A 22,810-nucleotide genomic window follows, 5' to 3' on the forward strand; every position below is an offset into this window, starting at 1 on the left:
ATTACTATTCAATAAATTACCTACCAAAAGCATGTTAGCATTTAATGGCTTCACAAGGACTTGAATGTATGTAAATGTGGCAAGTATTTTTTTGCTTTTAAAACATTAAAATTGATGAGCAAATATTTTCCTCATTTTAAGAAATGCAAAAATAGGGTCAAAATGTCTTAAGTCAATTTAAAACAGTATTATGTAAATCTGTTTATAAATATAGATGTCCCTGGGTTGGCTGAGAGGCTTGAGACTGGCCCTGGGTCTTTATGGGGTGAACTAAAAAATAATCTGTAAAAAGGGGCACAATATACTGTATTGATATGAAGGAATTTTCTGTATTCATTTTTTAAGTTTGACCTGTATTTTACATTTAACAGTGCATTAAATCGCATTTTAGCACTAACGGAAATGTCTGTAAAATAAAGGATAATGTACTCGTAATTTTCTTTTTTACAGTGTGTAAAGCCCTGCATAGTGTAAGTGTTAGCAACTGGTCTAACATCTTAAAAAACACATTAGCATTTGATAATTAATTTGAATGTTTTATGCAAATATTGAAAAAAAAACAGTAATATTGAGAATTTTCAACAAGTGGCCCTGACTGCATATCAACAGGTTGAAGAAAGTATAAGAACACTATTTAATAAGTTGCATTACCTGAATGACCACAATAAAAAGTTTATTACGACACAATCAATGTATTTTTCCCTCTTCAATTTTGTAATAATTTCGGATATTTGATGCTGGTAAAGCTAAATGTTTCCTGATCCCATAATACCGTGTGTGCAAGGATCAAGTAGCACTGGCCTACGTTGCATACACACATCAAATTCACAAACAAACATTAGCTTCAGATTTGTTATAACGTGTCTTGCCTTGCTTCGTATTTGCCCGGAGGTCGACACTTTCCTGATGAGTTTCTGCGGCCCTTCTTGTTCTCCCTCGCTGTCGGATGACTCGTCCACCACCGGCCCCGAGCCCCCAACGGCACCAACGGCTGTGTGGTGAATTCCGGTTGCGGTCTCTGCCGGTTTCTCCGGCTCCTGTGGGGAGAAGCAGTCACGGCATTGTGAGTTATAATCTCGCTCCGCCGCTCCCTTCCTATCCGCCGGGATGCGGGAGCTGGACAGCGGCTGGAAAGCGGCTTTCTTGGCCGTCATGCTTTTGCCTTTTTCTGCACGAGCGCGCCCCTCCGGACATAAATTTTTTCAGATATTGTAAACGAGCTAGTGTAAAAATGAAGTTGCTGGGCAATGTGCATTTTTTTTTCTAAAAGCGACTGCTCATTTTCCCCAGGATTTAAGCGGCGGTTGTGTGGATATGTGACTACATGAAGGACTCTGGAGGAAATCTGTAGCAAACCCTAGCGGCGAACACGCATCTCACAAACTACGGCGAAGATGCAGCAACAGATGTTTCTCCGTCCACTTTAACATAGACTATAGCCAAACACAAAACCACAATTGGGTCGAGAATCGAGATTCAAAACCTAGCAGGCTATACTGCAAACCTGAACCGAGTTTGAGGGAATGATTGCCCCTTTCCAGCTGATACCCAGGTGCCTAACGTTATATGAACCTGCATCAGCATAGCAGTATTTATGAGGCCATTGAATCATTATCCCTCAGCAGCCTGAACGAAAATAAAAAACTAGTAGCCTACTGCCGTTTTTATATAGGCTGACAAGTATTTTGATTATTTAAAAGAAAATGTAAACATTTTCATTTATTTAATCAAAACGCATTTTATGTTGTGGTGTATATGTACTGGTTGTGCATTTCACCATGGCTATCAATCTAAATCTTATAAAACGGAGATTGAAGATTTCACCTTACATAATTGTCTCTTTGTGAGTATGTGAACATCACACAGCTGTTTCGAAAATCCGTTGTAATTTTACTTTCACTACGATACAACGCCAAAGAAACGCTAATTTAACAAAGATTCCCTGTGACATAGCCTACCTTTCAAGTGAACTGAACAATACACTGTCTTAATTATTGTGCTCTTCGTGTAGGCTGTTACAGCCAGCAACAAAACGACAATTGAGTTTATTACATTTAATAGACTTTAACTGAAGTGTCTAAATCAATTCCGATCAAAAAGTTTATTTAGTCTGTGTAAAGGAATGTAAACTCGTCTAACTCAAACGTGCACTCAATATGAAACAAGATTATTGTTCGCGTATCTGAACAGATATAGGCAATTAATCTAACATTCTTTCAACGCCTATCTACGACAACCTAGACGTTTGTGGTTACAAAGAATCTCTTTTATGCTTTTTTTCCGAACAGTAAAATGTCAAACACTTACCAGTTCTTCCCAGGCAGGGCTGCGAGTATATTCAGAGTCATCTTCCATATTCTCCTAATCCCTTTCCTCAGGATCTCTCTCTCTCTCTTCGTCCTTTTAACACAAATGAGGGGTTAGTTTTTAATCGTGTATTAGGGCATATGGTCTCTGTCTTTCTCCACCCCTCCCTACTCTACTAGGGTCTTCCGAAAGCTGATCCTCCTTTCCACGTGATAAATGTCAAGGAATTGAAGCAGTGTTCATGACGTCATCGAACCTGATTTTACACTATACTTACATATTTATTGTACGGCTCTATAGACCTTCTGATTACAAACAAACATGTAAACAATATAATTCAATTCGATTTAGAGCGTCAAAATTTGTATATAGAGTTTCAGGTCCCTGTGAACAATAAATTCAGCACTAGCTTATCACCATATAATCATCATCAAGAGCATCAGTCTAAATATAAAACACTGAACACAAAGCGTGCAGCCTACATTTTAAAAGAATCAAACACATGGGATAGGCTACACAGCAAACGAGATTCAACGGGGTGAAGAGGTAAGGCAGGAGAGGGCTTGATCAGGAACATTCCTAATTTCTACATTTATTTCACACTAAATGAATGTGAAATGTGCTATGACATGTAATATACGTGTCATATGCAGGATATGTTTTGTGACACATTTTCTTTTGAATGTCTTTGGATTACCTCAGGATATTACAAGCTAGCATTTACGTTTTAATGCATAAGTCACACACATAAGGATCCATATTCAAGGTGTTCAGTTGTCCTGGAGATGGCCCAGAAACAGATAACATGCTTACATTTATCTCGCATTATGGCAATGGTTAATGGGACACAGCCACAAATATATATATATATAGGCTATTTATTTTCAAACAATCGTATGTGTATTTGTGGTAAAGGTCAGATATCAATCATGAAACATATGTTAGATTTTGTTAAAACAAAATGTAATATTCTCGGGTGATGTTATTATTGCATTTATTTTTCCAAAAGATGACTCTTGTAATCGAGTGTTGTTTGTTTTGTTTCCCGATCCGTTAGTTTCATGATCGGAACTTATAATACAGAACCTTTTTCCCCACGGAAGACTTATTAAACGGACAGTTTTCGTTCCATTGCTTAATGTGCTCCGTTTGCTGCTGTCAACTGCTGGCATGAACACTTATGACATAAGGATGATGAAATACAATTTTATGTAAAATAATACATAGCTTACATTGTTTTTAACAGCACTTTTACAGATTCAGGATGCATGCGCGTATCTTACTGAAAGGCACAGCAGCAGCTGTCGCTGCTAGAAGGATTCGTCATATAATAAGACCTGTGATATCAAAGGAAGGTTGGAACTGCAGCGCTCATGAGGTCAAACTCCTCAACACCTCTTCAGGTAACATTAGTAAATCTACCTTTCCAAGTCTGTTTGACACTTAAAACTAATGTCTGCCTGGTTTTACATAATTTTCTTAGAAAGGTGTATAAATTAATGGTTCACCCAGGTATAGCAAAGTATTACACAGTTATTAAAGTTAACATAGATTTTTATAATTCTCCTTCTATACAAGAGATTCAGATATTATAAGTACTATACTATCTTATATTATAATAATATCCATATCCAAATCTTTCTTGAAAAAAAAGTTGTAATTATTATTACCAAAGAGGCATTTTGAATAGACAGTGCCAAATGCAATTCAAATGTCATTCTTTGTGTTTGTGTTTGATTTCGATTGTGTTTTGCTGTTTAATTTGTCTTTATTTGTCTTTGCAGGTGACACAGTGAAAATTGGAGATATTTTATATCAACTTAAAACTCCCAAAAGTCCAGAGCTTGTTCCAGTAAATCATAGTATGTGTTACTTGTGAATATTCACTGAAGACATCTATAATCTTTTTGGGTCACATGGCAGCTTTTGTGACACATATTTTAATTGTTAGTTATGAATGTTAAAACAAGCAAAATAAAACAAGCAAAACATTTCACAAAAAATATGTTTTTTTGCATAAAGATTATAAATATTATACATGCATTGTGTCAAAGTTTAATCTAACAACCAGACAGTATCTCAATCGTGCTATATTACTTTGTCACCTTGATACATGTTAGAAAACATTTAAAGCATTTTGTGATAAATTATTTCCTTTTGCAGTAACAGAGGCTTTGCCACAAACAATTACCCAGCACCTTCGCTGGATCATGCAGAAAGACTTGCTTGGTCAGGATGTATTTCTTATTGGCCCTCCTGGTCCTCTCCGCCGTTCAATTGCCATGCAGTACCTGGTAATTAAAGCATTTTTACTGACACGGTAACATATCATTGTAACACAAATACCTGCTAAACTCCTAGAGTCCTAGAGACTAACAATTGTACACTATCATGCGTTGTAATTTGTTTCTTGTTTGATAGGAATTAACAAAGAGAGAAGTTGAATATGTTGCTCTGTCAAGAGACACCACTGAGACAGATCTCAAACAACGCAGAGAAATCCGATCAGGAACTGCCTTTTATATAGACCAGGCAAGTAAAACATTTTCACCATCATTAGTGCCATTGCCCAGTGCCAGTCCAGTGCCATGTTAAGTACCACTATACCACCGCTTCCTGGTACAAACGCTCTTATCAGATGCTTTAGGCAAACACCCACAACAACTCATAGTGTGGTGTAAAACTATTGAAAACCCTGATCTTAACATTTATCTCCATAAGGACAGTGATTCATTTTTTATGAATTATTTAAATATTGATTTTGGAGATTTTGTGAGCCTGGAGGTTGTAGTTTACACTGTAAGATTATAAAAGTTTCGATTTAATTTGTAATAAGAATTACCTGGGCTCATAGACTCCTGTTTATTAGCAGCCTCACTTGAATCAAGTGGAGGCTTGGTACCAAAAATTGTATTAATTCAGTCACAACTTAACAAGCGATAGTTTTGAATGTTTCAAGTGTGTCAAATGTATTAAAAAATGCAAACCTATATTGAAATATTTGCATTAATTAAAAGAAATCTTAATATCTAGTAAGTCCTCTATTTCTTTTGACAACATACACTTGCATGGCATGGGCTTGTTTGTGGTGTTCTGCATTCTGCAATCAAATATTTCAAATGATTCGTAAACAGTGTTCCAGGCAACCAATTTCATACTTTTTTTATGATTCTTCTATCACATTTTCTCTACCATAATTTAATAATTAAAACTCAACATTTCATGTTAATTAATTAATTTATTGGGTAGGTAAGCATATGAATAAGAGGTTATTCGGGTGACAAGGAAGCTACCCTCATAAATAGTTCACTCTGTTAACCTTAATTTTCAGTTCAGTTTCATCTGGACTCATGGTTACCATAGAAACCATCTCTAAGACTTCAATCCTGTGGTACATGGGATCTCAACCTTTTGGATCAGAGTTATTGTACTGACATGTACACTCACTTGGTCTTAATCAACTCATACCATGAACTGACGTAGATTTGTTGGGGTGCGGTTAACAAGGCGTTTAAGGCAGGTCTGGGTGAGCATTCGCTTTTAGATAGAGTGCATCTTTTGTTCTGACACTTACATATTTACAATTTTACGTGTCTAAAACATGCATGGGCAACTTTTAACATTCCAAAGACACAGAAAAACACGTGTTCGCGCCATATGACCCCTTTAAAAGGTTGGATGTGTGTGGGGGCTGGGTGTAAACTAGAGCATCTCACTGCTCTCTTGGGCCCTGAGCTCATTTTCAGACCCATATAACAAGTTTTGTGTGTCAGGCAAAATGATTCTCAGTTGACTAACCTCCTCATGTGAATGAAAATGTTTTAGACAGGATGATCAACTATTCATATATGTTTCTTTCTAATCCACTGTCCATCTTGTATTATGTTTGGTGAGTAAGGTAAATTGCTAAACATGCTAAATTGTGAGTATAGTTATGACTAGGCTGTTCATAAACACAATGCAAAAGTGACTATATTTGCATTATAGCACAGCCCCGAGTATGCATTCTTGATTGCTTTAAATGTCCATTAATAATTTTTATATGTAGCAAATTCATCCAAATGAAATGTTCTGACCAGCAGAGGTGCATGTGTTTTTGAAGATGGATGTTGGGTTTCTTTCTACAGGGTCTGTGTCAAATCAACCAAATTGTGGAAAGTTTCCCTACTAAAATGTGGTTTTGATATATTTAAATTTTAACACACAGGGTTTCTGCCAATCTCATATTAATCTTGAGTACCTATAGAGTAGTAGCCGCTGGGACGGCTCCATATATCAGTTTCAAACGATCTCCAAATCTAGTGTTATATCCACTGTTTATATAACATTCATCACCCAAATACAGTAAACAATCAAACACCTGAACTTCGCGAACGTATACTCTCTCCTGCTTACAAGTGAAAGTGACTTCTGCGCATACTCCTTGTCCTGCTCTCCTGTGGCCGCGCCACGTACTTTTCCAGGAGAATTGTCCAATAAGGAACTAAGAAAAGTTGTTACAAAACAGTTTTATATGTTAAAAAAAAAAATCCGAAACCTATACGATCATTGAGGGAGTCTATCGAGCACAGAAATACTACGTAATACACCCAACTCTTTTTTTGACAAGTTGACCATGTTAAGCATAAGAAGACTCCACGTTTAACATTGTAAAGAAGTCAGAATGCATGACACATTGTTTCAGGGACGCTATAAATGATGAGGAAGGCTAAAGTATTAAATGTCCAGGGATGAACTATGTCACTATTTTGTAGAGGGGGATCAAAATGAATCTCTTTACCCAATTTTGGTCCCAAGTGACAGGGTTTTGATATGATGTCTTTAATGTAATGTGTTCTCTACCTTGCGCGAAGCATAATTATTTATGTATTTTATCAGAGTGAAATTAAAACATTCTTAAAAAATTACCGAATTTCCACATTTCTTTTTTTACATGCATAATGTTCCGTTAAAATATAACTAATTAATGTCTTGATAAGTATGATTAATAATTACTTGCTTACACCGTGTCTACACCGGACTTGTTCTAATGGGATTGTCGCATCGCGCCATGTCCGGATTAGACACGGCGTTAGGCATTTGCTTGTTTTGCAAAACGTGCTTTGGGATTGACGCTTTTAAAGTCCCACTGCATTAGATAATTTAATCACTTAATACTCATCTTTAAGAATTAAAATAGCATATGTAAAAGTTTTTTTCTGTTGTGATAATTTCTTCATGACTTGAATATATACGGTTTTAACAAGTCTATGTAGTCTGCAATTTGGACCATGTGGCTACATAGGCCCTGTTCTCACACAATCAGGCATGGATTTACATGTTAACCTAATTATATGGCGAGTTGTTTTGTGGTCACCGGAGTAACCCAGATTTCCTGCTTTTGATGTCAATCCTGTTTGATTTTCGTACACATGTTTGGATCGCTGGATCTTCAGCACACATTTAAGTTTAGGTTGGACAATAATCACTATGCCACCATCTAATAATATTAATCTAATAATTTCAACCAGTGATTCCATTTACTATTGCAATGCAATAACCTTACTTTTCTTGTGGTCATTTTATTTGATGTTTTCAAATTTAAACTAACCTTTCAACTTAATTACAATTTTATAAAATTTAAACTAAGTCCTCACTAACCCAAATATCATGTTTAGTTTAAGTTCAAGGTGACTCGGTTTGTTCTGTCTTATTTCAGTGTGCTGTGCGAGCTGCCACTGAAGGCCGGATTCTGGTCTTGGAGGGTTTGGAGAAGGCAGAGAGAAATGTACTCCCAGTTCTGAATAATCTGCTGGAGAATCGAGAGATGCAGCTAGAGGATGGACGCTTTCTCATGTCTTCACAGCGCTATGACAAACTCCTGGAGGTATATCTCTGGTCTGGCTTTTGTTTAGAGACATGCCTTATATTAAATAGATACATCATAAACACAGGATCCAAAAGAAAATTTTTGCTAAATGTTTTTTATTAATGAACATAATATAAAATAAAAAAACGATCCATTGGTCCTACTGATCATAAATTGTATTTTGCATTGTTATTTCATTTTATTCATATATTACAGTGCAGTTCTTAAACGAATTTGCAGACCACCTGTAGAGTAACTCCATTTAATTGACTGACAAATTTATTTGCTTTTGGAACCTGATTAGTGTTGTAGTTATTCTACTGTAGTTATATGTTAATAAGACAGTTCTAAGCTTTTCTCTAACATTTTACGAAATCTAATCCTATCAGTATTGCTTTTTATGATGACACAGGATTAGTTGACACAGTTTTGTTGACTCCAGAATATGTGAACCTCATAAATGTTGTGTTGGTCTGATAGGAGCACACTAAAGAAGAGCTGGATGCGTGGAAGATTGTACGGGTGAGTGAAGACTTTCGAGTCATTGCTCTCGGTCTGCCCGTGCCTCCATATAAAGGAAACCCACTGGATCCCCCGCTTCGCTCACGCTTCCAGGCCAGAGACATCTACTACCTGCCCTTCAAGGTACTTCCATATATATAGAGCCGCATCAAAAATGAGGTGTACTGATCAGTGTATCATGTTAAAAGTATTTGCTGTCTAACAGTTAATCTTTTTTGAAGGACCAGCTTGAGCATCTGTACACAATTGGACAAAATGTGCCCCCTGAAAGGTACATAGGTTTTCGAAGATGGATTTGCAGCTGTCAGATTTTGAAGCCTGCCTGATAAAATGTTGATTGTCATTCTTAGGGTATCTCAGCTCTTGTCTTGTGCCACTACTCTGTGCTCTCAAGAGTCTGCCAGTTTAAGCTTGCCTGACTTTCCTGTGGACAATCTCCCATCTGCCCTCACACTTCTGGTGAATTACAAACCACATGACATTTTCACAAATAAATATGAGTTGTGTGATTTTTGTGTCAACACTCTTAAGCAGTCGCTTTTGGTCGAACAGTGTGGGACTGCTATTGGCTGATAGCTGTGTCAGGCGCATTATTTGATTATATACAAATATTTGTTTTTACATGTGTGTGTCATGGTTTTATTTGCATGTTGATGTAAATGCACACCCATATATTATGTGAACACAAATCAGTATGGATTTGTATCATGATTAATCGATTAGACAGCCCTGTGATATCTACATCTTTCTGCACCAGCTGAACTACTGCATTCAGATAAACAGAAAAAATGATGGTTAGGTCTCTCCCTCCTTTGGTAGGATACCCTACATGATAGTACTACAGAATCGCAGTGTCTACACTTGTGAGGAAATTAACTTCCTTTTAGTAACTCTGTAGTAAGATGTTAAACTAAGAAAAATTACACTACATTTAAGAGATTCACATTCATGGCGTAGTTGTTGTTTGAAGATCAGTTGTACCTTCCAGAACCTGTTCCCCATGCTGTCAGCAGAGCAGTTGTTCCAGAGGCTTTACCCATATGAGGCCATGCTGGGAAAAGAGGGACGCACTGCGGTCAAGGGGATGCTCAGTGTAAGCACAGCTCTTTTCTTTTTTTTTTTTCATCTCCCCGTATAACAGGGTGTCTCTGTTTCACACAGATACAGCCAAAAGGCCTTAATGATCTAACAATGCATGTAACAAAACATGCAAAATGATTGTGACTAATCTATATATCCATTAAACCTCACAGAGGTTTGAGTTGACTGATGGCAATAACAAACCTGCTCCAACTGCTGTGGTGAACATTGAGCCTGTAAGTGGAGATCACACAGGGCAGGCAGCTGTAACCCTCAAAATAACAGACAAGAACGTCACCTTTCAGGTCAGGACTCAATGGTTGCATTTTTACAGTAAGATCGATAAGAATCTGTTGCCAAGTTGATGGATAACCTCAAGGTCAACCACAAGTTACGCTTTGCAGATCTTGCTATTTTATATCAATTGAGAATTAACAGTTTAATGGTCGTAATTTACATTGTTTAACACATATTTCTAAGTACAAGTGTTCATTATTGTTGGCTGTGCCCTCTCTGCAGGTTCCTTCAGGAACACGTCTGATTCACCCACCCAACAGCAGTACCACGTTCATCAGCACCCCTACCCACAGCCGCCTGCTGGCTGAGATGACGCAGTCCCACTTTGTCAAAGACATTTGTCTGATCGGAGCCAAGGTACACAAACAGCTTCCTTTGGCTACCCTCATTGAGCAGGTCCACTTTGAACTAGAGAGTTGATACCTTACAATAGTTCACTTTTCATACTGTCTGTTAAGGTAGTGCCCGAAAGATCACCAATATAGTTTATACTGTATGTGCATCATAGATTGTGTTTGATTGAATGATGAAATAACATTTTTTTTTCAGGGTTGTGGAAAGTCTGTGATTGCTAGAGAGTTTGCGGAAATGCTGGGCTACAGTATCGAACCGATTATGCTTTATCAGGTAATTTCAAACCATCTTTAGAACACAATAAAGATCAGTCAGTGCATATACACATTGGTACAATGTCTGTACTAAAAGGACTATTAAAGAAATATTTTGGGTTCAGTAGAGGTTGAACTCTGTAAACGGCATCTGTGGCATGATGTTGATAATTGTTGAAAATAAATGAGACTTCAATGCATGTGATCAAATCACTCTTAAGATAAATCTGTCAAACCATCTTATGAGGCAAATTACAACTGAAGTTTTTCACACCCTCATAGACAAGTGCATATATGTATACACATATTTGGTTGGTTCCCTCAGGGTCACATTTTTCTTTTATTCTGTTTTGATATCTAAACGTACCTCATCAGAATGGTGTTGTCTTTTGTATGTCCAGCTGCAGGTGCACAGTGAGGTTTATAAACCAGTGTTTGGGTTTAATGGGTAAAGCTCAGCGCTGTGCTGGACATCAGCACACAGAGCCAGAGGTTACTCACCACAGGGGTCACACATTTCCCTGTGATTTCCATTAGTGATGAGCGTTGTTTTTAATATTGTCATTCTTGTCAAGACCGAACAAACTACTTCTAAGTTAAAATAGCAATGTCTTCTATGTGATCTGGGCTTGGTTCTATTTTGGGGTCTAAGTCGTAGATTGTCCTCGATCTTCCCCAGTGTTATTAAATGCTTTGGCCCTATTGTACAGTCAGAACACAGCAGCACCATTTCAAAGCCTAAAGTGCTCGATAAGCAAGCTGCTTATGTGAAAGATGTTCCAAAAGGTGCCCGATCATGCCACCTCCTTCTGGTCAAAAATCATGTTTACTTTGTACACAAGACAATACATTGTGGTAAGCTTATTTAACTAAATCCTGCCTTTCAGCTTGATTGCTTTCTAGGTTTGGGCAAGCCAGTGTCGTCCAGGTTAAATAAGTGTTTAAAACTTAAAGCCTGTAACGTTCGCATTTGTTAATGTAAGACAAACAGCATATAAGGATTGAGAATATTTTTATTGTGTCCTGTTAAGGATTTGAGCAACTGTACAGTGCTTGCCAACACTTCAATAAAAAAGGAGTGTGCAGATAAAGCTGATTTCCCAGCAAGTGACCAGCGGCCGGGATGCTTTTCACACCCTGAGTAGCCTGTTACCATCTGTACATGATCACAGTGCTCTTGTGTTTTGATTCACACCAGACAGGCTGTGAAAAGGCTCTCAAATTTGAGTGTAAATGCCACAGGTAGTAAAACGATATATTTGTGTGTGTGTTAATGCTGGAATGCCGGGAATTCAGTTGTCTCAGTCGGGAGAGAGCCGGAAAAGGAAGCTGCTTGTGCTTGATGCTGAAGTTATTTTTGCCCGGTAAGAGCAAGAGGTCACAGCGTATTGGGAAATGAGGAATTTTGTAGCAAGCTTCATCTTGTTAGACCACTGAAGGCCTTTTATGAACGCATGTAGGCCATGGTTCGTCCCTAATGTCACTGAGTGCTTTTTTGTAGAGTGTTGTGGAAACCATGTCATGAACCAGATTAAGAGTATGTTTTATTGCTAAACATAATATGTTTTGTCTTCCGTTTCCTCTTGTTGATATTTTTCAGCTCTCTCTGTAGATTCACCTGTTGATAATATAAAAAATTCTCCTCTCCTTAAATGTTAAGGAGAATTTTGACAACCTCGCAAACAATCCTGGTGGAAAAGTTCACCTTATTATGCGTTTAATTGTTAAGAAATCGCAGAGGTGAGAAATGGGAACTGAAGCATTTTTACTCTCAAGTGCATTTTGAAATTTCTGTTTTTACTTCACTACATTATTAAGCATATTATACCTTTTACTCCACTAACTTGAAAGTACAATGTCCAATATTTTTTGTAATTCTTATATACATTTACTCAAAAATGTTACTTGAGTAAAAGCAATAATGTATATAATGTCTATAATGTACTTAAGTATTAAAGGTAAAAAAAACATTAAAATGTATTCATGAAATGTAGTGAAGTAAAAAGTACATTATAATGTAGTGAACTATTTTTTTCTCCAATTAGTACAGATACTTGATGATCTTGAAAAGAGTAAAAGTACTCAAGCGAACCTTATGTGAACCCTTTGGGCTTACTTGGATTTCTTCATAAATTGGTCATAAAATGTGTTCTGATCTTCATCTAAGTCACAATAATAGAGAAACACAGTCTGCTTAAACTAATACCGCACAAACATTATACGTTTTCATGTTTTTATTGAACACAACATGTAAACATTCATAGTGCAGGGTGGAAAAAGTATGTGAACCTTTGGGTTTAATAACTGGTTGACCCTCCTTTGGCAGCAATAACCTCAACCAAACGTTTCCTATAGTTGCAGATCAGACCTGCACAACGGTCAGGAGAAATTTTGGACCATTCCTCTTTACAAAAGTGTTTCAGTTCAGCAATATTCTTGGGATGTCTGGTGTGAATCGCTCTCTTGAGGTCATGCCACAGCATCTCAATCGGGTTGAGGTCAGGACTCTGACTGGGCCACTCCAGAAGGCGTATTTTCTTCTGTTGAAGCCATTCTGTTGTTGATTTACTTCTATGCTTTGGGTCGTTGTCCTGTTGCATCGTCCATCCTCTGTTAAGCTTCAGTTGGCGGACAGATGGTCTTAAGTTTTCCTGCAAAATGTCTTGATAAACTTTGGAATTCATTTTTCCATCGATGACAGTTATCCGTCCAGGGCCTGAGGCAGCAAAGCAGCCCCAAACCATGATGCCCCCTCCACCATATTTCACAGTTGGGATGAGGTTTTGATGTTGGCGTGCTGTGCCTTTTGTTCTCCACACATAGCGTTGTGTGTTCTTTCCAAACAACTCAATTTTGGTTTCATCTGTCCACAGAATATTTTGCCAGTAGTGCTGTGGAACATCCAGGTGCTCTTTTGCGAACTTCAAACGTGCTGCAATGTTTTTTTTGGACAGCAGTGGCTTCCTCCGTGGTGTCCTCCCATGAAGTCCATTCTTGTTTAATGTTTTCCTTATTGTAGATTTGTCAACAAAAATGTTAGCATGTGCCAGAGATTTCTGTAAGTGTTTAGCTGACACTCTAGGATTCTTCTTCACCTCACTGAGCATTCTGCGCTGTGCTCTTGCCGTCATCTTTACAGGACGACCACGCCTAGGGAGTGTAGCAACAGTGCTGAACTTTCTCCATTTGTAGACAATCTGTCTTACCGTGGACACATGGACATCAAGGCTTTTAGATATACTTTTGTAGCCCTTTCCAGCTTTATGTAAGTCAACAATTCTTGATCATAGGTCTTCTGAGAGCTCTTTTGTGCGAGGCATGGTTCACATCAGACTACGCTTCTCCAGAACAGCAAACTCAAAACTGGTGTATGTTTTTTATTGGACAGGCCAGCTTTAATCAACACATCCAATCTCATCACATTGAATTGACCCCAGGTTGGCTGACTCCTGGCTCCAATTAGCTCTTGGAGAAGTCATTAGCCTAGGGTTTCACATACTTTTTCCACCCTGCACTATGAATGTTTACATGTTGTGTTCAATAAAAACATGAAAACGTATAATGTTTGTGCGGTATTAGTTTAAGCAGACTGGGTTTCTCTATTGTTGTGACTTAGATGAAGATCAGAACACATTTTATGATCAATTTATGAAGAAATCCAAGTAAGCCCAAAGGGTTCACATACTTTTCTTTCAACTGTATGTGTATATTTTTTTTTTAAAAGCTAATGCAAATACGTTTACAGTATAGGCTATTTACAGGTATAATGTAGCCACTACTCTTTGCATTTTATCAACCAGCTTTTTGAGGTCTCACCATTTTAAACTGCATTAAAGCATCTTACGATCTATGCTGGGCTCTTCTTGGCTGCTTCTTCTTCATTATTTCGTCCAGGCCATGTAAAGGTCCAGTGTTTAGATTAGGGGTGGAGTGAGGTTTTGGTTGCAGTTTCTCAACATATTTCTTGTCGCTAAAGTCTTCACATTGCTTCTTGAATATGTCTGAAAAGATTTTAAGAATTGTAATATGAGGATATAATGTTTGCACAAAAAATATTTCAGTTATGTGACCCGAAATGTTTTCACAGTGGAGTAATTCATTCAAAATATTATCATTATATGTTAAATTCAGTTATTTAATTTCGTCAAAAGTTGTAATGCTCTGTGAGGTCCTACCCAGCCATTGTCTTGTATAGACCCTTTGTATCTCTGTCAACACACCACAGCATAGACAAAATGACAGCTTTTGCGTGTATGTGTGTGTGTGATTGGTAGGATATGACAGCTCGGGACCTCCTCCAGCAGAGGTACACCCTTCCTAATGGAGACACAGCCTGGAGGGCTTCGCCGCTGGTCACTGCTGCTCAGGAGGGCAAACTGGTATTACTAGATGGCATCCACCGAGTGAACCTGGGCACTCTAGCTGTGCTTTCCAGGTCAGTTTTACACCTTTACTGCACTTTGGTGAGTTTAACCTGAATCTGAAGACCCACATTAAATATCCACCATAAAAGTATGCAATGAACCTTCTGTCAACCAGACTCATGATTATGTAATGCGTAAAAAATGTTTTGATACCAGTGGTCTATATCCTCCTCCTCCTGTTATGTCTGCTGTTATACAGTGTGGGTCAGACTCAAAGATGGTCTCCAATTTGTGCACCATTGCCACTACGCACTACGCCACTAATGCACAATGAGATTTTAAAGCGAAACAATCCGTCTCTTGCCACAAACACACTGCAAAGTTTTAGAAGTGATTCTCATTTAGATACGGAAGTGCTAGTTAGCTTTTTATAGTTCTGTATATGCTATCAGTGAAATTCAACTCTCTTATTACTACCTGAATGTTTTTTCAGTAGAATGTTAAGTATGTTGTATGTTCTGACCTTGTCAATAACCAAACTGTGTATCTACAGAATTAGATTAATCGATTAGAAGAAAATGGTTAGCTGAATTTACCTGCAGTGTCTACATGACCTGATAAGCTTCAAACTAAGCAGACACATATGCTGTTTCTAACTGTTTGTTTATTGTTAATTCATATCTTCTGCTGTTTCAGGTTGCTGCATGATAGAGAGTTGGCCCTGTACGACGGGACTCGACTCTTGAGGTGGGACCGTTACCAAACGTTAAAGGAAGAGTTGCAGCTCAGTGACCAGGATCTGCAGGACAGGTAATGAAATAATCAGGTTCTTCCAAAAGCAACTCAGAAGCACACTTCAATCAACACCAATATGTTTTCATGTTAGAGGTCAACATATTATATACATATTTGATACTGATTTAAGAAGGGGGCAATTCCAACTATAATGAGGTTAGAACCCCTGCCGCAAGCAGTAAGTATTGATTTAATCCACTTCTTACATTTCACATCTGACAGTAGCGATCTGTTTGTTGTGTGAGCTAGATGAAAGTGAAAGTGACCTATTTGTCAGATATGGTGACCCATATCCAAAATATACCTCTGCTTTTAACCCATCCAGAGAGTAGTGAACACACGCACAGCAAGTGGTGAACACACATACACCCGGAGCAGTGGGCAGCTATCACTGCAGCTGCCCGGGGAGCAAGTAGGGGTTTGGTGCCTTGCTCAAGGGCACCTCAATCATTACCCGCCGGCCCTGAGGATCGAACCGGCAACCTTCTGGTCACGAGTCCGACTCCCTATCCATTAGGCCACGACTGCCCCTAGATATAAGAGAACAATATAACCTATTGTTTCAATTAATTCTTTGGCAACTTTAAAGTAATTAGCACAACAGTGCTGTATGCACTGCTTAGGGGGATTTATGGAAATGATCATTCAGCGTTATATCCACAAATATTTTATATACAGTGGCCAAAATCGTTGTATTCCCTAGCTAAAATGGCTATTGTCAGACTCTTTGTGCAAACAAAGTTGATTACAATAAATGGCAGAATGAATGTTTGGAAATTTAAACTTATATTTCCTGCTGACACACTACAGCAGAAGATAAAAGTAACTGACTAAAAACCATTTTTTATGCAGGTGAAATTCTATTCATTTCATCCACCACAGTAAAACATAGATACTGGTATAAAAGAAGTACTAACTGTTTCCGTTCTTGATTTCTTGATAAGATGTTATAAATGTTTTGTTGATTGTCATTTGTTCCTACTTTTATCTTATGTTAAAAAAACTGAAAGGAAAGAAGGAAGGAGGAGATTCTGGACCAGTGTTAATTATGTTTTGCAAAATGGTCTATAGCACCAATAGCTTTTCGGCTCCCTTCCTACTACGCTGCATTAAGAGCTACAGACAACTGTTTAAGGGGCTTTGATTATGTTTTTTGGGGGTTTAACAATGAATGTTCATTTTTCTAATAAAAAAAATCTTTTTTTAAAATCTATTGTTCACCACTGTCCCTCTTCTAACAAAGCAACTGGATTTCTTCCGGTCAATATAAAGTCCCTTCCTCAAAAACTCTCTGATTGGTAAAGCTGACCAGGTCTGTCGTGATTGGTTCCCCGCTTAGAGTGTGTCTGTGAAGATGTCCCACACACAATATCAGCGAGCTTACGCTTCTGAGACTGTTGTGATTGGTCTGTGCCCCTCTCAGTGCACGTGTGTTCATAAACGTTTAGCAATAAACAGTAACAATGGCATCAACTTCACTTTATCAGTTAAAAATATGCGGAAGTCTAACGTAGGTCTGCTATTATATTATTGCTCCTGTATGACATATCGCTTATTGCTTCCTAAACTCTTTGTAAGTCGCTTTGGATAAAAGTGTCTGCTAAATTACTAAATGTAAAACGTCAATATTTGTTAGAGATCGCGATTTTTCCCCCTACTATGGCGAGGAAAATGACACCAGACCGAATAGCACTAACACTAATAACTGAAGCATTAGTTTTGCCTTTTTATATTGGACCAGAAGTCCAAGCAGGACTTCAAAGGAAGTTTTTAGAGGTAGGCTATGCGCGCACACACACACATACACACACAATATCAGTGTATTACACAGAACAGCTTTCACCGGCGATGTAAAAGTTATGGAAGCTGTTATTTGACCATTGGTTATCTTAGAACGTGTGTACTGAATTCTCATTACCAACTGTAGCAATGTCATGAAAGTGAAAGTAGTTTAGCGCGTAGCTCAGTCAAATGTTTACGATCTTTGATAACCGAACACTACTCTTCCTCTTCTCTCAGGAAGACCTTTTTTGCTGTATTCCTTTGGGCGGAGGTTATTAAAAGCACTCAGAATAGTGACATCATGTACCCTGTAAGTAGAGGGCTGTAGTCCGATTCCAGCCGTTCTCTGTAGTCCTTGAAATGCGAATTCTGTTAGACAATGTCTGACTTGGCACTGAACTTTGAGCTTTATCATTTTGCCGGTATTGTTTATGCTCTAACAGCAACATTACACACTAATTAAAGGTTGAAAATGGTATTGTGGGGAATGGGATCTTTAAAATTAGCGTTTACTATTTAATTGATAGTATTAATTGATCAAATTTTTTACTGTAGGTTAATGATTGAGCTGTTTGTTTTTTTGGCCGTGACAATGGCTGCTTTCATCTGCAAACTACAAGAACATGAAACTGGCCACCAGACAGTCCAATTTAAATTAGTCTTATCTCAGGGCTGATGTTATGTTTTTGTAATTTAACATTATGCTTTATAATGCTATAATTTAACACTTGCTGTTTACTTTGGTCTGTCCTTTCTTGCCTTCAGATCTGTAATTTAGAGAAATTTTATGACAGAACCTTCTTTCACTATTGAGAATCATCCAATTTAGTGTTGTTAATTGGCTGGTTTTAACAGTCATATTTTCAAAACATAACATAATACACAAAGTATGACTGGTCATTTTAACAGTGTTTAATAATTTTAGAACTCTTGTGTGGTTTGTTCATTAAGAAATTAGATATCATGCTTGTTCAACATGCATATGGAAACATCCATCCATCCATCCATTTTCTACCGCTTATCCGAACTACCTTGGGTCACGCGGAGCCTGCGCCTATCTCAGGAGTCATCGGGCATCAAGGCAGGATACACCCTGGATGGAGTGCCAACCCATCGCAGGGCACACACACTGCATATGGAAACATAATTCAGATAATTGTTATGCATCCTGATGCAAGTCAAGGTAATCATTTATTTTAAACACTGATTCCTTGGCATTTACCATCTATATCCTCTCTGCATCTTAATTTCCCCCATTATTCAGTTTCTGGAGGTTGCCAGGTGTCTTTTGCACCCAAAAAGGAAAGCTGTACAGTATATATCCCTATATGTATTACTTATATCTTTCTGAATATAACGGTCTTAAAATAGGCTGTAAAACAAAAACTAAGCATTTTTATTATAAGCATTGCTTTATTTATTATTATTTATTTTATTTTTATTATTTTAAACATAGCAGTGTTTTTCCTGACTCAAAATGAGGCGGAGGTGCAAGATCCTAATCTTGTACACACACACGTGGGCCTACCTTACCTTTAAGTGGCTTAACCAAAGTGACTTTGAGTTTGACATTTTAAAAGTTCTAATAAAATAATATAAAAATAACAATTATTAAGTTGTATAAAACATTACTTTTATTCAACCAAATAGAAATGTTTTTTTTTAATCAAATAAAGCTTTTTATAATTTTCAACTAACTTTTCATCCCACAATAGCCTACCAGTCTTTCTAAATGAGCAAAGCTCATTCAAATCTTGCATTCTCTGTGGTTCACATTGAATGATTCAATGATCTCTTGTATCCGCTAGTTACTGAAAAGTTCAATAATTTAAATGAATCTGTTCAAATGAGTCATTCATGTGCAAGTCGTTCTGAACATAATGTGCGTTCATACTGGCGTGGCGAACTTGCTGTGTACAGTGTCTGCTGATTCAACTTGCACAGCTAAAGACATTACAATGATGTACGTCATGTTAATTTAAGAAAATTAAGAAATTAAACGAGGGGGGCACGGTGGCTTAGTGGTTAGCACGTTCGCCTCACACCTCCAGGGTTGGGGGTTCGATTCCCGCTTCCGACTTGTGTGTGTGTGGAGTTTGCATGTTCTCCCCGTGCCTCGGGGGTTTCCTCCGGGTACTCCGGTTTCCTCCCCTGGTCCAAAGACATGCATGGTAGGTTGATTGGCATCTCTGGAAAAAATTGTCTGTAGGGTGTGAGTGCGTGAGTGAATGAGTGAGTGTGTGTGCCCTGCGATGGGTTGGCACTCCATCCAGCGTGTATCCTGCCTTGATGCCCGATGACTCCTGAGATAGGCACAGGCTCCCCGTGGGAATGGAATGGAAAGAAATTAAACGTACATTGATGCAAAACAAACTCTTTTTAGCTCCTCAGTGTGCTGATAACGAAACAGCGCCTCCACTGTGGCGTAATATCACAACTGCAGTTACAAATGACAGTCTAATAAATGCACGCAGCATTTCTGGTAAAGACTCCCTAAATAATTTTGGCAAGAGCCTTTAACATTTAATGGAGGCGGCCTCCTCCAATTTCTCTATGAAGGAAAAACCTTACATAAGAAATCAGCAGGTGCAGTTCTAGGGTCAGTGGATATCTGGGGCTTAGCCCAGAGACATCCATATGTGACAGAAAACATGGTACACATATACATATGGGACCGTTCACATTTCAAAAAGCACTTGAAAAGCGCAAGCTACGTCATTTTTTCAAAGCACTTGTGCGCTTGCAACATTCTGAAAATTTCAAATATTCTTTGCTCGTGTAAACTGCGCTTAAGTAATTTGTATTCGTAAATAAAAACATTTGGGGCTTCACTAAAATCATCCGGCCCCAGCAACCAGCACCAGAATAGTTAAATTCATAATGTTAATAGTATATGTTTTGTGTAGAGTTAAAATAGCGAAGAAAATCTATTTCTGTGTCACAACTGAAATATACTTTTTTCATTCGTAAGCCCACAATTGATCCAAAACTATTGGCTTAGATGTTTGTATATTGGGGGTCTGCCAAATGCCCAGAACAGTGGTGTGAAATGTGATGTTCTCATTCATCAGTTAAAATTGACTGTTTTTATTGATCTGTGAGCCCCACCCCCCTTAGATACGGTTGCTTAGTCGGACAAGTAAATGGATTTCTTAATTGTTTTACAACGGCTGCTGATAGTGTAAAAGCCTTGTCCCTAGAATTTGTTGGTGCATTTTGGACACACTCCCATCAAGGAACATTCAAGCGAGCCTTAAATATTCAATGGAGGGATATACAGTATAAACTATTTTTAAAATAATATGGTGGATAACAAGATTAATTTGCAAGCAAGGGTTTACAGATTACATGCAAGCAGGACAAGCCTCATGACAACATTCAGAATCAACACTGTTCATATACCATAGGGTGTAAATTAAGGGATTCAATTAATTTACTTTTAACCAGTTTAATACGGAGAAGCACTGAAATGTAGACCTTAGTTGATGTGTTTTTGACTTACATGACGTGAAAACAGTTAGCTATTTAGGTTTGTGCGTTAGAATAGACTCACTAACTTTAACATTAGCTAGTTTTAGTAAGAGATTCTTTCAGAAGCACAATACCACATTAAAGTTCTGCTTGAGCAGATGAAAACTATAATTTGATGATAGATGACAACCAGAAAATTATAATTTCACTGGGATTGGGGTTGAATCTTTAAGGTTACTACGGCCAATTACTACGCAGAATTAAATAAATTCCATTCCCTATTCTCTCAGGATACCTAGAATTAGTGTAACAAGTATCCCAGGCACTTAGTTTTACCATTTTTGTTGCATAGACACCATAAAGCCGATGAGAGCTTCAGATCTTACAATGTTTCTCTATAGCGCTGAAACCTTAAGGCAGAAGTATGGTCCATACGTCTGTGTGCCATTTGCAAGACGCAATTTTCGTCATCAGAAGGGTCGTCAGTGGTCCGCACAGCCCACGTACAACAGCGCATGCGCGAAAAAGTGCACTAGTCCACTAGGTGTCAATACACACTCAGAAAGTTTGCAGTGTCCCGTTGTCGAAAAGAATGATACAAAATCAACACGCTAAAACCACGAACAGTAAGCTAAGGAGCATATACTTCTTCATACTGTTTAGTTGTTGTTCTTGTTGTCCTGCGAGATGGACACGGATGCGGAAAGTCAAGTATAATCGGGCCTTTAAGATGTCAGAGTTCCGGTCCTCATGCAAATGATACTCAAATACCATTGGTTGATCTGTTGTCAAGGGAGGGGGTTACCAATAAATCAGTTGTCTCAAGTTGGGTTTAGTGACATGGTCAAAAAAAGGACTCTGGGTATTTTCTAGTCTCATTCATTTCATCTAATTTACTCATCTATATCAACTGCACACATTCTGTCTTTCTACTTTTTATTTTTTCAGATCATTTTCTTCATACAGTAACTTAAGTTACAGTTAATTGTAGATGTACAGCAGGGAAAATAAGTATTTGACACATCAGCTTTTTTATCAGTAAGGGGATTTCTAAGTGGGCTATTGACACAAAATTCGTCAAGCCAAATATTGAATTCATACAAAGAAATCAGAACATTTAAGTATACAGGTTCAGTCATAATAAATAAGGTGAAATGACACAGGGAATAAGTATTGAACACATGAAGTTAACAAGTTGCAAAATGGCATAGAAAGACAGGAGATCACCTAAAATCTGTCAGTATTGAGAGAGAAACCCTGCCCCCTACCAGTACTAATTGATATCAGCTGCTTTAGTCCTAATTGATTGCCTATAAAGGCTTCTCATTACCTAGGAGGCACACAGGAAAGAATTCATGATGACTTCATGATGGGTAAAAGCAAAAAACTCTCTGTAGATCTTTGTAATCTTATCGTTGAAAAGCATTTTGATGGAAATGGAATCAGTTCACCATAAACCGACCACGATCAGGTGCTCCACGTAAGATCCCTGTCCGAGGAGTCCAAAGAATATCAGAAGAGCTAAAAATCAGGAGAGTTCTCCAAGAGCCAAGAACCACTCGGGCAGAACTTCAGGAAGACCTTGCATCAGCAGGTTCTGTTGTTTCAAAGAAAACTATAAGCAATGCACTGAACCGCCATGGCATTCATGCACGCTCACCACGCAAGACTCCATTGCTAAACAAAAGGCATGTTGAGGCTCGGTTAAAGTTTGCGAAAGAGCATTTGGAGAAGCC

The 22,810-nt window shown here is 38.0% G+C and overlaps 1 protein-coding gene across 3 annotated transcripts in view; it reads left to right on the plus strand.

Moving 5' to 3' along the window:
• Positions 1-870: 870 nt before the first annotated feature.
• Positions 871-22,810, plus strand: part of vwa8 (von Willebrand factor A domain containing 8) — a 101,827-nt gene continuing 79,887 nt past the window's right edge. For 2 of the 3 annotated variants that reach the window (XM_056754725.1, XM_056754727.1), the window contains exons 1-15: positions 871-1,063; positions 3,554-3,710; positions 4,092-4,169; positions 4,471-4,601; positions 4,729-4,839; positions 8,006-8,173; positions 8,636-8,800; positions 8,899-8,948; positions 9,028-9,136; positions 9,666-9,770; positions 9,931-10,062; positions 10,277-10,411; positions 10,604-10,681; positions 14,937-15,097; positions 15,723-15,836. In XM_056754725.1, coding sequence (XP_056610703.1) covers positions 947-1,063; positions 3,554-3,710; positions 4,092-4,169; positions 4,471-4,601; positions 4,729-4,839; positions 8,006-8,173; positions 8,636-8,800; positions 8,899-8,948; positions 9,028-9,136; positions 9,666-9,770; positions 9,931-10,062; positions 10,277-10,411; positions 10,604-10,681; positions 14,937-15,097; positions 15,723-15,836 — 1,811 coding nt within the window. In that variant the 5' untranslated portion in view covers positions 871-946. Of the gene's footprint in view, positions 1,064-2,760; positions 2,854-3,553; positions 3,711-4,091; positions 4,170-4,470; positions 4,602-4,728; positions 4,840-8,005; positions 8,174-8,635; positions 8,801-8,898; positions 8,949-9,027; positions 9,137-9,665; positions 9,771-9,930; positions 10,063-10,276; positions 10,412-10,603; positions 10,682-14,936; positions 15,098-15,722; positions 15,837-22,810 lie in introns of those variants that run through there. The other variant, XM_056754726.1, reaches the window with a different exon arrangement.

The sequence above is a fragment of the Triplophysa dalaica genome, chromosome 8, assembly GCF_015846415.1.
Source record: "Triplophysa dalaica isolate WHDGS20190420 chromosome 8, ASM1584641v1, whole genome shotgun sequence".
NCBI classification, from domain to species: domain Eukaryota; kingdom Metazoa; phylum Chordata; class Actinopteri; order Cypriniformes; family Nemacheilidae; genus Triplophysa; species Triplophysa dalaica.